Source organism: Rhipicephalus sanguineus, chromosome 10 (assembly GCF_013339695.2).
Source record: "Rhipicephalus sanguineus isolate Rsan-2018 chromosome 10, BIME_Rsan_1.4, whole genome shotgun sequence".
In the NCBI taxonomy this organism is placed as follows: Eukaryota; Metazoa; Arthropoda; class Arachnida; order Ixodida; family Ixodidae; genus Rhipicephalus; species Rhipicephalus sanguineus.
Window position 1 is genome coordinate 144,743,257 of NC_051185.1, and position 16,606 is coordinate 144,759,862.

At 47.7% G+C, this 16,606-nt stretch overlaps 1 protein-coding gene across 1 annotated transcript in view; it reads left to right on the forward strand.

The window, feature by feature from the left end:
* LOC119372542 (putative phospholipase B-like 2) overlaps nucleotides 1-5,072 on the forward strand; it is a 40,877-nt gene extending 35,805 nt beyond the window's left edge. Inside the window, exons 10-11 of the mRNA XM_037643023.2 lie at nucleotides 24-183; nucleotides 4,860-5,072. Coding sequence (XP_037498951.1) covers nucleotides 24-183; nucleotides 4,860-5,033 — 334 coding nt within the window. The 3' untranslated portion in view covers nucleotides 5,034-5,072. The remainder of the gene's footprint in view (nucleotides 1-23; nucleotides 184-4,859) is intronic.
* Nucleotides 5,073-16,606: the final 11,534 nt, after the last annotated feature.

Consider the following 16,606-nt stretch of genomic DNA (forward strand, 5'->3'; position numbering starts at 1 on the left):
TTTGTACATTTATTTTTATTAAGGTACAACGACTACACCCGCGATCCATACTCTCGCTGCAACTGCACTCCTCCGTACAACCCGGTGTATGCCTTAATGTCTCGCTACGACCTTCTTGATCCGCATGGAAAGTACGACGTCCCAACAATGAACCGACAGCCAGTCGGTGGCCTCGATACGAAGGTAGGTGTTGCCTTTCTCGGTATATTTACAGTTTAAGGGCAATTAAGTTTATATCGTTTATCCGCGGCCACGACCCTCTAAGCAACAAATTACCTGTGTAATACTCCTGACACACAGGGACTCTAAAGGCCTTTCCGTAAGGGGACATCATCTGGAAAGGCGTTCATGTGCAATCAGGCACGACAAAGCAGTATCTCCCTCCCGGGATGTTCCTTTTCGGTAAAGCAGATCTTGCGTGTACTTTTAGAACGTAAATGGTGTTCTTGGACACAGTGCGCAGAACTCAACAATGCAGCCTTTGAACGCAGCCTTTGCTTTAACTCCCCGCGTGATGCTTTAAATACGCGTAAATCCACAAAAATGCACTGCCGAGGCATTGACGTCACCCATTGTACGCTCGCGTCACGTCGCTAAAGCCGCCAAGTTGCATTCCGGCAGCGTCATTTGCTTTGTGGATAGTGTGTTGCACAGTAGTTGGCACAATGGGCGCCGTCAATTAAAGCGCCAACTAAGAGCGCCGTTTCTTTTACCAAGTTTTCTCGCTTGTCGATTTAACGAGCAGCGTCTCTTTCTTCTATTCTATTTTTTTCTTTTTCTTTCTTTTCTGTGGCGCTCATGTGAGAAACGGAGAAAACTGCGAAGGCCACGAACCACCTAAAGAACTTAGTGCGGTGGCCTGTGCCATCGGGGCAACTCCTTTGTCAAAGAGCTCTTTAGGGTACCAAAAGTGGTTTACTGCAAAGTACTTTACTTTTGGCCGTGTGTCAGGGGTAGTGCTTTTTTTGGCGAGTCCAGAGATGGCACCCATATAACTATCTCTGAAGGTGCACATTACGTCTGTTTTTGGAGAGAATTATGCCCGCTTCGAAGAGTCGTGGCCGGCGAGACTCTCCCGAAAAGAGTTAATGTGAATCTTTAGAGAGAGGTATATACGCGGCAGATCAGGGCACGGGAAACAGAGCAACAGGTAATCTTTCTTTTAAACAGCGAAGCAGCTTAGCAAATCGTTCCTTGTCCGACGAACAAAAAAGAGTTACACCATTTCCCGCTAGAGGGGACCATGAGGCGATGCGAAGCCGGAGCACTTGCACGATCGCGTTCCGTTGGCGTTCGTTGGGCATGCTACCGACCTCGCGTCGTGGAACGCGAAGAGGAACGCTACGTGCGTCTTGTCTTCCCTTAGCCTGGCCGTTAATTCTCACAGGGTGAGCGCGGAACGCAGTCCCGCGTGCGAGAGGGGGTCAGCGTAGGAGAGGAGAGAGAGGAGGAGGGGACGACCATGCGCTGGTGCTCATCGCGGCGTTGCGCAGGGGAGAATTTCGGCATGTCTAGCCCGCGTCTCAGAGGAAGAGTGGAAAAGGTGAGGGGATAGGGGAAGTGGAGAGGGGATGTGGAGAGGGGGAGAGCAGAGGGTGAGTTGAGAGGGTATGCGCATTCGCAGTTAGGGCGGTTACGCCGCAAACCACCACCACCACCCCCGGATTGAAATCCGCCATAAGATACTTCGCATCTAAAAACTATCATAATCGAGTCTGTGGCACAGAAGTTGGGTATAACGTACCCCGCTACTCACCACTGTTCCACTAAAAATGAAGAAGGCAACAGCTAGCCCAACCAAAAATGGCTGCAAAGCGACGGCGGCGAGCCGAAGTTCTCGAGTATACGTACAACGAGCGAATACTAGGAAGCGGAAAGGCAGCAGCGGCTGCGAAAAGACCCCGAAGCGATGGAAAGCTGACGCAAACGACGAAGTGCTCGTATATTCTATGAGGGTTAATTGGTGTATTCATGTGGGAGGTATTGGCCAAGTACTACACCAGGGTGGCCAATCCTGCTCTGGTGAGGGAGTGCATTGCTGGCTGTGGTCGCCAGTGAGGCGGCACCCCAGGCCTTTTACACAATGCCATCATCACGCGGATTTTTTTAAAATCCGGTTGGGAATTGTCCGGCACCGGGATTCGAACCACGGACCACTTGAATGCGAAGCTGATGTTCTACCCACTACGCCATCGCTGCAACACCGGTGGTCATTAAGGGTAACTGACTGGATTCCAAGAGATGGCAAACGCATAGAGTTTCCTACAATACTTACTAGAGGGAACTCTGGCGCTATTGTCTATGGGAGCTGCAACGCATGACGCTTCAGCCAGCATGGGAATGATGGGTAGTACACAAATTTGTCTAAACTTCGTACTTTCGGCTCCGTTTGGCTCCGCGTCGGCTGCGTCCGCTTTGTCGAAAAACGAAGTTCAGCAAAAGTCAGCAGCTTCACTTCGCCACTTTAACTTCCTTAGGCTCAGCAATTCAAATCTGGTCACGAAGTGCACAACGATCCATTCTTTTATCCGAAAGAAAGCCAAAACATAGCAATAAACAAAGCCACAAGTACGTTTGAAGCCGCAAGCACGAAGGCTAGGCAAATTTGTGTACTACCCATCATTCCCATGGTAGCTGAACGATCGCAGCGCCAGAGTCCCCTCTAGTTAATTTTAGGAAACTCTATGGGCAAACGCGTGAGGGGGAGACAAAAAATTAGGTGGGTAGATGAGGTTAAGAAGTTTGCAGGTATAACGTGGCAGCGGAAAGCACAGGACCGGGTTGATTGGCGGAACATGGGAGAGGCCTTTGCCCTGCAGTGGGCGTAGACAGGCTGATGATGATGATGATGATGATGATGATGATGATGATGATATTCTATGAGAGTTGCGCACGCTTGTTTTCAGCGCGAGTTTCTGTTTCTGGAGTTTGGACATCCGTGTCGTGTCGGAACCTGTATGGGGTGTGACTCGAACCTCTCGGCGCTTAGAATCAACGTACAAACATCCTAGCATCACCTAGCTGAAGCCTCGCAATGACCTAGAAGCAACCTAGAAACAACCTGCATCGCCTAGCTAAGGCCTAAAGACAACCTATAGAAGCCACAACGTTATTCTTCAGAATCGCCCTGTTTCGCCGTTTGAAGCCTTGCGCGGCTTATTGCAAGCTTTGCCAATTTTTTCCTTAGATTGCACCATGGCCAAATGCAAAGTTTTGGTCGCACACAGGCAGTTGTAAGTGGCTGTGTAGACAGCGTTTGAGAGAAAAATACTTTTTTAACGTCTAGAGCAGGTTGCTTCAGCCGAAAAAGCACGTTACAGTCACGTGACAAAGCGAGCTTACTTTTGTTTCTCTTTGCATTTTATATAACAGGATATCTCTATAGACCGGATAAACTAAGTATTCTTGCTTTGTCGTAGTGTAGCGAGGATGACAAATTTCATAGCAGTGATGTCAGTCAACCTACAGAATGCGGATTTGCTGCTGGCACGCATGTCCATGCAGCGTATTGCCTGTAGTTTAAGATATGTTTTATATAGGGAGCCATAAGCGCTATGGAAATTACTTACGAATCCCATGGCTCTATGTCTGGCGATTGTACAAAAATTACGAAGTTAATTCGCTTGACAATTGTAACGCTTTAGTAAAGTGTAACAACGCATCTGCACAACCAGAAGCATCTGGATTTGGGTTCCATCTGCGCCGATTCAATTTTTTTTATCGATAGTGTTTTTTTAATGTCTCAAAAATTACGGGGAACGCTTACAACTTGCTAACACTGTGAAGGCGAAAACGTCGTTGGACCCGTAGAGTTGTGGAATGCAGCTCTGAGCCCAGGCGGCGACCTATAGGCACCGCAACAGAGTTCTCGCAATGCTGTCGCATTTCGAAAACTTCGTTGACCCGCAGTCTATAGCGAGTAGAAGCAGTCAAATTCGGCCTGGAAGCAGTCAATTGGGCAGGCCCCGACTACAAGCGAACGCGAGTCACTCGTCTCTTCACGTTTAGACAGTGCATGATTGGCACGGTGGGTAGCACGCGTATTCTTCACGTCGTTGTTGTGCTGCTGCTCACGCGAACAGCGCAAAAACAACCCAGACACCGAGGTAGCGCGCCTACGCGCTTTTAGGCGAAGCTTTTATGAGTTACAGACTTCGGTGCTTCGGTGGTGGCGGTGGCATAGTTCGCGAAAAACACAACACCGGCGAATGCATACAAAAATGCCGGTGTAGTCAACTCCGGCCCGCGTACCACGCGGGCTGGATCCCAGAGCAAGTCAGCGTGCTCGCCGTAGCATGCTATTTTGCTTGTGTTGTCGTCTAGCTCCGTGCTTTTAGATCTCTGCTGTCACTTGAGCCCTTAGTTGTAGCTGTCTCTCGACATTCTGGAGTCTGTTTTTTTCGTTTGTCTCTCTCTGCGGATGTGGTATGTTAATTCAAGTCGATCTCTCTACAAGCAAAGCATGATTGTATAGCGGCCACAATGAGTAATCACTGGTTCAAAAGCAACGAGTCGGGCAGCTCCAGTTTTTACAGCTCGTAAATGAACCTGAAGTTTAAGCGTACAAACTAAAGTGTTGCTAATTATATCATCGACTTCAAAATAATTTGTGCTTATACGTACGAAAAAAAAACATTGCTTTACCAGCAACAATGTTACTCAATAAAATGGTCTCTTCAGACTTCATCATTCGTATCAAAGTAAATGCGCACTTCAATTGCTCTCGCGAACGCTGTGACAAGCCCTACTTGCAAGAAAGTCCGTTACACTTCTGGGGGCAGCATTTTTGTCATCACGACTGAAATTTAACACGCGTTTAAATTGTATGTGTGCCGTCCATTTTTCTGTTTTTCTTTCAGTTTACCACGTACAACAAGTTCAAAAAGTTGCAGTTCATCGGAGTTAGCGGGCCGACTTGGAACCCGTTGCCATCGTTCAGGTGGAGCACGAGTGGTTTCAACGACAGTCACATCGGCCACCCGGACCTTTGGGACTTCGGTCCTGTGGAAAACGTCTGGGGATCCTGCACATAATTTGATAGTGGCTGCTACGATAAAAATAAACCATCATGAAATAATTGCCGTCAACACGTCTTTTCTGTTTATGGGGGATAGCTGTTGTCATGAATACGAGTGGCACAACCAGAACAAGGTTGCTAGTTTTACAGCGAAAGCTGTTATGAGATCATTTCACCGGCCGTTTTTGGCGCCGTAGTTGTCCGCCGCCGCCGCCGCCGGTGTCCGTAACCACTATCGCTCGAAATCAGAAAAAAAAAACGAAATAAGAAAACAATTCCAGGATGGAACGAGGTTCGAACCTGAGCCCTCTGCGTGGGAGCCCAGTATTCAACCTCTGAGCCATGCCGGTGCTTTTTTTTTCTTTCATGGTATTTATTATAATGCGTATTTGAAATTATCACAAACGCTATGACGTAGTGATGCATTCACTTAGCGACAATAATCGCACAAGCACTGCACAAGCATTCAAAGGCTCGCATGCATATATACTGTGCAAGTCCAGAGTAAGAGGAAAAGTTCTTCAAAGCTTGTCACACAGGGAGGCTGGTAAGGATGAACATCTCATCAAGATGGGATGCCAGTCTGGTCTGATGTCAATTCTTCGTAAATGTCCTTTAGGTGGAGAGCCATACGCATGAAATGCATACTTGAAGCAGTGGTTAGTTCTGCATTACGGTCTTGCATGCGCGTTTGCCACAGACTGTGCAGCCCCATAAGCCATGCCGGTGCTTGAAACAGCTTTGCAAAAAGGTCCTATACAGGCTTCATGTCGGGAATGAACGACATTAACATATGCAATATAGCGTGGTAGAAGAGTAAAATAAACACCAAGCGGTCGCACAAAGCGAATTCTGTAATCAGGCGTCACACAATGACAATTGCGCAACGCGAAGGTTGTTGAATGCTTCCAACCCATTACAAAGGCCTCCGCCATAATTCTTCATCGTCATTAGGCACAGCATCAACAAAGTGCGCATAGTGCCTTACATGGGTTTACCAGGTACCACGACTCTCCGTAGAATGGCGAAAAATGGCATAATGCCTGCTTTCCTACTTCTAAAAAATTACAATGATTTATAGCATAGTGAGTTCCTCGCAAGTGCACTTGTATTAGTTGCCAAGGAAGGCCATAAGCGCATGATCCATTTCCTCGAGGTCTCAGTAATGTTCTTCGCCCCCCCCACCTCTCTCTCCCACGTCAACGTATATTATAAAGCATGGTGGGAGAGGGACATAGCGACCGGGCGTCACCTAATGCAAATTGCATAACTGCTGGGCCGTTTAAAGCTTCCAACCCATTACAAGGGGTTGAGCCATCATTCTTCATCGTCATCAGTCGTCGCGTCAACAAAGTGCACATAATGCTTAGAGACGTGTAGCTGGTGCCTCGCTTCTCCGCAGCATGACGGATAATGGCTTAGTAGCAGGGATGGAGCCAGAAATTTTTTCGGGGGGGGGGGTGCAAGCATACTTTATGTATGTTCGTGCGTGCGTTTGTATGTGCGCATGTGCGCATGTGCGTATGTGCGCCTCTTCAAGACGGAGCCCGAACATGGTTCACGAATCGCGTGTGGTCATCGTGGGACGAGTTCCGGCGGAAGTTCCTGGACACTTTCGCAAGCACCGAAAGACGAGAGCATGCACAGCGACTCCTGGAATCACGGATTCAGAAGCCAAATGAATCTGTTGCGATGTTTGTTGAGGACATGGCCCGTCTATTTCATCGGGCAGATCCGGATATGTCCGAAGCCAAAAAGATCAGCCACCTCATGCGCGGCGTTAAGGAGCAGCTTTTTGCTGGTCTCGTGCGCAGCCCGCCTACGAGCGTCGACGAATTTTCTAAGGAGGCGATAGCCATCGAACGCGCACTACACCTACGCTACCGCCAGTATGACCGCCCAAACAACAGTGGTCCAGTCAGCGCCACAGCCGTGACCGCAGTGACAACACCTGACGAGCATTCTTTGCGCCAACTAATACGAGAGATCGTACAAGAAGAGGTGAAGAAGCTCGTTGCCACGCCGAATGACTGCGCAATTGCGTCAGTCACCGAAGTTGTGCGTCAGGAGATAAGGCAAGCGCTTTCGCTTCCCGAGCCGAACAGCGACACTGTTAAACCATCGTATGCAGACATTGTCCGTCGACAGCCATCGAATGGGCCGCCACCGCAGCAGTACCACCAGCCACAGCCGCCGACAGCACCTTGGTACTACAGGGAAACTTCGACGCCGATGCGACCACCACTTCGCAAAACCGACATTTGGCGTACCCCTGACTACAGGCCCTTGTGCTTTCATTGTGGGGAAGCAGGCCACATCGTTCGGTATTGCCCTTATCGCGTCGCAGGGTATCAAGGCTTTCCGTCCACTACTCCTCGGCGACATTTCAATGGAAGACCTCACATCGACACGAGTATGACGACCTCGCGGGATGATTCTCCTGGGTTCCGGTCGCGCTCGCCCTCTCCAGGACGTTATTCCCCCTCTAATAGACGTACCCCCACTGACATGGCGAGAGGGAGGTCTCCCAGCCCACGCCGGGGAAACTAAAAGCAGCGACCTCAGGGGGGAAGGTTGCGAATCGTCGAAAAGCTGAAAATCCCCCATTACTGCTGAACGAAGAGCCGAAAATTGGCAATGACTCGACGACAGATCAGATTGTTACCGCCGACATTACACTTAAGATTGACGGTCACGACGTGACGGCACTGGTCGACACTGGTGCGGACTTTTCAATAATGAGTGAGAATCTGGCAAACAAGCTCAGGAAGGTGAAAATGGAATGGACGGGACCGCAGATTAGAGGAGCTGGAGGGCAGCTGCTCACACCTACTGGAAAGTGCACCGCAAGAATCAAGATAGGGGATTCATCATTCGTCGCAACTTTCGTTATTCTTTCCGAGTGTTGTAAACAGGCAATCCTAGGGATGGATTTCTTGCGTGAATACGGCGCCATCATCAATATACCGGACGGTGTCCTGACCTTTTCAGCGGATCATAGAGCACCGCTACAGCGCAAGTCCCTGCGTGTCATCGACGACGTGACCATACCACCGTTATCGTGCCGCCTTGTTTCAGTCACGTGCAACACGCAGCATACTGGAGAAGGTATCACTGAACAAGTATCGACGCTTTTACTCACTCGAGGTGTTGCCATTGCCAGAAGTCTCGTCAGTATCGTGTACGGGCAAGCAGAGGTCCTGATGACGAACTTCAGCAAAGAGCGTCGACACATTACAGAGGGCACCACAGTTGCTTACTTCGACGAGATTGTAGACGTCCGCGAGTGTTTTGCAGTGCAACAGGAAGAGACGCCAGCCGCTTCAGCACCACCACCTGTTGACGTGAGCATGGATTTATCCCCAGCGCAGAGGCAGCGTCTAGTAGATCTTCTGCACCAGTTCCAAGATTGTTTCTCATCGACCTCGAGGGTAAATCAAACGCCACTGACGAAGCACCGGATCATAACGGAAGATACAGCAAGACCAATTCGACAAAATCCATACCGCGTAGCACCGAAAGAGCGCGAAGCAATCCAAGATCAAGTGCAGAAAATGCTCGACGATGACGTCATCCAGCCGTCAAAAAGCCCTTGGGCATCACCAGTAGTGCTGGTTAAAAAGAAAGACGGCAGCTTACGCTTCTGTGTCGACTACCGCAAGCTGAACCGCGTGACAAAAAAAGACGTATACCCATTACCGCGTATCGACGATTCGCTTGACAGGCTAAGGCATGCACGCTTCTTCTCGTCGATGGACCTCAAAAGTGGGTACTGGCAAATTGAGGTCGATGAGCGAGACAGAGAAAAGACTGCTTTTGTAACGCCTGATGGGCTTTACGAGTTTAAAGTCTTGCCCTTCGGGTTGTGCTCAGCTCCAGCAACGTTTCAGAGACTAATGGATACCGTCCTATCAGGCCTTAAGTGGCAGACTTGTCTGGTATATCTAGACGACGTCATTGTTTTCTCAGAAACATTTGACGAACACCTAAGACGGCTGCTAACGGTATTTCGAGCAATACGGTCTGCCGGCCTGACACTGAAACCTGAGAAATGTCATTTCGGTTTCAAGGAACTTCAGTTCTTAGGACATGTTGTGAGCCATGAAGGTGTTCGTCCAGACCCCGACAAGATCGCGGCCGTCAGAAAATTTCCGGCGCCAACGGATAAGAAGGCAGTGAGACGATTTCTTGGCCTCTGCGCATACTACCGCAGATTTATTGCCAATTTCTCGCACATAGCATCGCCTTTAACACGCCTAACAAGAGAAGACGTTCCCTTCGTATGGGGCGACGATGAGCAAGCGGCATTTGACGATCTGCGACAGCGCCTGCAGACACCACCTGTGCTCGCTCACTTTGACGAGGACGCTCCTACCATGATCCACACAGATGCCAGCAACGTAGGTTTAGGCGCTGTACTCGTCCAGTGGCAAGACTCAGCCGAGCGCGTGATCGCATACGCAAGTAGGACGCTTTCCCGTGCCGAGTCTAATTACTCCACAACGGAAAAGGAATGTCTTGCTGTCGTATGGGCAGTCATGAAGTTTCGCCCATATCTCTACGGCCGTTCCTTCCACGTAGTCAGCGACCACCACTCTCTTTGCTGGCTGACCAACTTGAAGGACCCATCTGGTCGGCTAGCACGTTGGAGCTTACGCCTTCAAGAATTTGATATGACGGTCGTGTATAAGTCGGGACGGCAACACTCCGACGCCGATTGCTTATCCAGGTCACCGATAAAGCAAGACGATGCCCCAGAAGATGATGACATGGCGTTTGTAGGAGTAGTCGACACGGCCACGATTTCGTGTAAGCAGAAAGAAGACAGCGAGTTGCTTCCCCTTATTAATTTCTTGAACGGCCGGACTACAAGTATTCCTAGGACATTTGCCAGGAGCCTGCCGTCATTCTGCTTGCGCAGTGGTGTGCTATATAAGAAGAACTTTTCTTCCAGCGGAAGCACCCACCTACTTGTCGTCCCGACGTCCATTCGTGAAGAGGTGCTGAGAGCTTGCCACGATGAGCCGACGTCCGGCCATCTCGGATACACGCGCACATTGGCCAGAATCCAACAAAAATACTACTGGCCAAGGCTTCCAGCCATTGTGAAGCATTACGTGCGCACGTGCCTCGATTGTCAACGACGGAAATCGCCACCTTTAAAACCAGCTGGATTGTTACAACCAGTTCAAGTGCCCACCGTGCCGTTCGCCCAAATTGGAATGGACCTTCTAGGACCATTTCCGACTTCGCATGCTGGAAACAAATGGGTAATAGTCGCCACCGATTATCTTACGCGCTACGCAGAAACCAAGGCTCTATCAAACGGCACCGCAGTAGAAACCGCACGGTTCTTCATTGAAAACATCGTTCTGAGGCACGGTGCTCCGACAGTCATAATAACGGACAGAGGTACCGCTTTCACGGCCACGCTCCTGAAGGCAGTGCTTGAGCTCAGCGGAACAGCTCATCGAAGAACTACCTCCTACCACCCACAAACCAACGGCTTAACAGAACGTCTCAACAAGACTATTGCCGACATGCTGAGTATGTACATAGACGTGGATCATAAAAATTGGGACGACATTCTACCGTACGTCACGTTCGCCTATAATACAGCTCAGCAGGAGACTACGCGAAGGACGCCATTTAGTCTTCTTCATGGCCGTGAAGTGACAACGATGCTTGATGCTATGTTACTGCATGACTGCAATGATACCGACACGGACGCTGAAACTTTTACTCAACGAGCTGAAGAGGCGAGGCAGCTTGCACGCGTCCGAATATCCCGGCAGCAGAGTTACGACGCACAGCGTTATAACTTGCGACATCGATACGTCAGCTATCAACCAGGCGAGAAAGTATGGGTCTGGAGCCCTGTTCGCCGACGGGGACTTTCTGAAAAATTACTGAAGAGGTATTTTGGTCCCTACAGTGTTGTGCGACGCCTAAGTGACGTGAACTATGAGGTTATCCCGGACAGTCACTCGCGAACTCGCCAGCACAAATCTGAAATCGTGCATGTTGTACGAATGAAGCCCTATTGTACAGATTAACTTGAATTATACGTCTACTACACCGTCTTTTGTAGTAGCGCATCGGGACGATGCTCTCCCTGGAGGGAGGCAAATGCCGCATCCAGTCTGCACAGCGACAACAAAGAAGAGCTCGCGCAGCAAGAGAGGAAGAAGAGGTTCACGCCCGATCCCTTTTCTCTAGTGCCTCGCATAATTAAAGTGAGCTGTGCTACGAGTATATCCGACTTCTGCTGTTTCTGCGTCGTGACAATATATACGCAAGCAAAACTGAAAATTTTCGGGAGGGTTTCAGCCCCCCCCAACCCCCCCCCCCCCTGGGTACGGCCCTGCTTAGTAGGTGCTTCCGAACTTCACAAAAATTGTGATTTATGGCGTAGTGGGTACCTTGCTAGTGTACTTGTATTAGTAGCCCCAAGGTTGCTTACAACGGTGCTTTAGAAACGCCGCTCTTCCAGCTTTCGCTGTGACTGTGCTGCGTCTTCAGCGCAGGCCTGGCGTTCTTTTACGGATTTCTTTGTTGCGATTCCGTTTCTTCATTATCATTCGCTATTCACAGCTACCTTACTAAGGTGTAGCATGCGCGAAGTAATCCTCGGACCCCTCAGGCGTGGCCATGGGGAATACCATATTGGAAAAAGAAGCTTCTCTATATCTCCATCAATCAGATACATTGTGCTACCTTCCACTGAACACGGTGTTCCCGAACAATAATATCTAATAAATAGGGCATGCCAGAAATCCTTGCTATGGTGAGGATGAGTGTGTAGATTCTGTAGAACGTAGTGAATCATACGCATGTCCCTAGAGAGGTTTTTGATCGGCATATGGAGATACCTTGTGGTTCTTTACCAATCCCACATGGCATATTAGGGGCGAAGCTCCTTAAGGCGGCACCCGTTCGTCCCTCGTAGTCGTCGTGGTCGTAGTAGTGAGTAACAAGTCTTACGCTTTGACCTCCAAGGTGGTGCCGGTGGGAGATTTCTCCTGTGCGTTGTTGAACAATAAAAAATTCGCAGCGTGCGCGTTAACTAAAAGCCGAATTCTTCTGTCTCTCATTCCCCATTAGCAGCCATTGGCATGTTCCAGTAGGAAACGTTAGTAGAAGTAGAAGTGTAAGTGTTAGCTAAAAGCCGACTTCTTCTGTCTCTCATTGCCATTAGCAGCCATTGTTTACCTCCAAGGTAGTGCCTGGTGAGATTTCTCCTGTGCGTGATTAAACATAAAAATTTTGTTCAAAACGCCGTTGATTGATGAAATAAACCAACGAAAGACGCCAGATGTTTTGTAAAAGCAGAACGAAAGAACGCCAGATGTTTTTCTTAAAGTGTAGTAGTAGTAGTTGCATGTAGCCACCTCGCCCGATCGTCAACGGGCGAGGTGGACCGGCAACGGCGCGAGGACCCTGCCGTACGAGAGTTAAATCACACTAAAAGACATACTTTGCGGGCGATACACTCTAGTGAGCTTTCAACTTTTCGTCTTAATGTACATGATAAAGAAATTATTTCTACGAAAAACGCGAGGCACACCTTGAGCAATATGTTTGGTTTTGGGACGCTAAATGGAACCATGAGGCGATGCGAAGCCGGAGCACTTGCACGATCGCGTTCCATTGGCTTTCGTTGGGCATGCTACCGACCTCGCGTCGTGGAACGCGCGTCCTGTCTTCCCTCTAGCCTTGCCTTTAATTCGCACAGGGCGAACGGGGAATGCGGTTGCTCTTGGCGCTCTTTCGCTCGGGAGCGGACTTCTTCCTTGCATTTCACCGATCACAAGTGATAATGAAGGGACCACGTAAACCAACAGTACAATAAAAGTTTGATGTTTAATATATACACGATGTTTCACACTCTTTATATTATGTACTGGGCGCATTTCACGGAAGAGTTTCACGGTTTACAGATGATTCCCTCCGTAGCTTCGCCCCACTCATCATCATTCACCCCGTGGATATGCTGTGATTTTTTTTGGTGCAGTGTCCTGGCCTTTATGACGGGGACACCGCTTGAACTTACTGTTGTAATATATATATATATATATATATATATATATATATATATATATATATATATATATATATATATATATATATATATATATATATATATATATATATATATATATATACATTATATATATATATATATATATATATATATATATATATATATATATATATATATATATATATATATATATATATATATATATATATATATATATTGTTACTAGGCATTGTGGATGAGCACGCAGTGGGCGACGAAGAGACGAGGAAGAAGCGGAAATACCGCGCGAGATGCTGGCAGCCATTCGGTGGCGCAGTTGCTTGTAAATATTGTAAATATACTTGCTGCTGTCCCTCTCGTGTATTCGTCATCCCCGTGACAATTTGGTGGAGCTGCGGGGTAGAAGAACCGCTGTACAACGGAGCTCCGCAGTGGTCGTCGACTCGGAGTTTCCGGGATGGAAGACGAGACCGATGCTATGACCACTCCTTGCGCACTGCTTGCTTTATTTTTTTTAACACGAAAGTGTTTTATGCCGGGGTCAACCACGGCTCCACTGACGTATTTCTGTCACGGATATGACGTTGTAAAATATAAGGACTAACAGTTGGCAAAGAAAAAACCAGAAGAAGAAGTTCCGTCACCGGGAGTCGAACTTACGACCCTCGCTCCGCAGCGCGGGGCGCGCAACGATTCGGCCACAGACGGCACGGCCTTCGCCATGCTAACGGTGAGCTGTTTATATACACCATTTGCCAGCGGCGGTACTCAGAGATCGGTGGTACATCAGCGTGTTTTCATAACACTAGAGAGATGGCGCGAAGGGTGCAAAGAGGGCGCTTTAAAGGTCGTCGCCCCAAGCGGTTGAGCGCGCGAATCTACATGGCGTGGTTGCTCATGCGCGGGCTTATCTCATGATGGCGGTGGTGTGTGGGCACGTCTTGTGCTCTCACCGCAAGTTTGCGTTGAGAAGATCACTTCGCTCACTGCAGCGGCAGCTTTTGCGAAATGAGTGCGCGGCTCATACAGAAATGTTACAACTGTGATAGTGTGGGCTCATCCTTTGTATGTTCATTCCGTGCGCTCTTTCTACTTCTTTCTACTTGAGCAGCGCGTTGCAAGTTTCGAGCTGCTTGCCGCTCTTCGCGTGACATTACAATTTGTCGCTGTAGCATTCATTCTTTCGCGCTTGGGGCGAAAGAATGCACAACAAACGCTCAACTACGTCTGTGAAGACACGTTTCATTTTCAGGTTATACCGATTCCCATGACAGAGGGATCAGCCACGTTTTTTCATACAGTCACGCCACGCAATACGAAATTTGGTGTATATCAAGCTAGCGAACCATCCGCGAGCGCACCATGAGCGTGGCATGTAAGTCATGCCGCACGTGACATACATGTCATTATTTTCGTGTTACCACCTCTCACTTATGTTCGTCATACAGAAATGTCTCGTCATACCAATTTTCGTATATATCCTTTTAAATAAATGGCCGCGAGCGCTCCAAGACCATGTCATGTAAATCATGCTGTACTCGACATGTGTGTCATGATTTGCACGTTATGACACCAAAATAGCACCAAGGCCATGGCATGTAAATAAAGCCATTCATGACATGTGTCATGGCTTTCATGCTATGACCTGTCATTTATGTTCGGCATACAGTGACGTTATGCCATACCAAATTTTGTACACATCCTATTAACGAAACGGCAAGGAGAGCACGAAGTCGTAGATAGATAGATAGATAGATAGATAGATAGATAGATAGATAGATAGATAGATAGATAGATAGATAGATAGATAGATAGATAGATAGATAGATAGATAGATAGATAGATAGATAGATAGATAGATAGATAGATAGATAGATAGATAGATACGCTCGAAGTCGCAGACGTTCGCTAAGAATTGCTTCGCATTTAAAACCAGCTAGGAGCACATTGAATTCTAGCATCGAGAAAAGAGATTTCCTTCTGAAACAAAACGGCTCCCTAACACAACGATCCTTGCTTTTTTGTATCAAGTGGGCTTCCAAAGAAAAACATACCGACATTTTCGTGCTTCTTCCGAGAACCTACGTATTTGTAAGCCGTGGCTCACACCTACATGCTGCAGCATGTGCCACAAGAGGCGCATAGTTATCCTCTTTTTTTCTTAATTTTTTTTTTGCGCATGCTCCCTTAGCCAGTCATTCAAGCAACTTTGAGTTTGACCAACGTACACTTTTCCGCAGGATAATCGAATGGAGTATACAACCCCTTGCTCTGTTTGTGGTGTGTGTGCTGGGGTGGAAGCCTGTGTGGATGTGTGTTTTTGAGTCAATGCCAAGTTGCGCTAAGCATCTTCAATATGATAAACCATTAGTCACCGTAAGGATAAGATTATCAATCATGGTGCTCAATGGCCAATATTGGCTCTTGCGCCATTAAAAACCACTTGTCATCATCAACATCATCACTAATTATTATGCCCTACATTTGTTCCCCTATAAACAAGTGCAATGGCGTTTATGGTTACAAAGCTTTGAAGAATATTTTGTTAACCTTCTAACTACCATGATAAAAGAAGAAAATTGTAGAAAATATAGCGGAAATTTCTTCCACTGAAGTTGTAGAGCTTTTTTCCTAATTAAACGGCAACAATATTTAAATTCAATGTTTTTTTTTATTTCAGAAATTGCGTAAAAAAGTTATCTCGAAGGTGGCTTCACCGCATTATAATAGAATGAAACGTGCCAATGCAATGAAACCTGAGGCACAAATGGCAAAACATGGACAAATGTTGTCATGTAGCTTCAAGAAATACAATCATGGCGACTATAGTCGTGATTGGTTCCATGTGTGACAAATTTTTGTTGGTGTTGTTGATAGTCGTCATCAGCTATTTCGGTACAAAATCTCATGACGTCTGTACACGTCAACGGGAGGGTAAGGGTTAATTAATATTCTCGATGTAAATTTATCAGCAGCAAACTATTTCCGCCTCGACGTGGAACTCGTCTGTGACGAGAACAGATAGCTGGTCCTCATGGTATTTTGAACAGTGCGTTATCTAAAAAATACCCCCTCTAAACTTGCCACTGACTCAAATTACATGCTTCAACTTGAGCCAAACCATGTGCGCACGCAATGCATGTGCAAGAAGTGTTCACACGTTGAAGTAAAGAATGTGAGCACCATGTTACTATCACCATGTCGCAACGTATTTTAGCAAAGCTGCTGAATCACCCGCCATTGTGCTTGACTGCTGACCCAAGGTCGCGGGATCGAAACCCGGTCGCGGCGGCCGCATTTCGATGGAGGCGAAATACAAGAGGCCCGTGTACATAGATTAAGGTGCAAGGTGAAGAAGACCGGATTGTCAAAATTTCCGGACCCCTCCACAACGGCGTCTCTCGCAATCATATCGTGGTTTTGGGACGTAAAACTCAAACATTTTTAATAATAATAAAACTGACAAATCAAAGTTGGCGAGGTGTTTATTATTATTGGGCTAAAGCTCCCATGCGGTTTCTTTCACCTTGAATAAAAACTTGTAT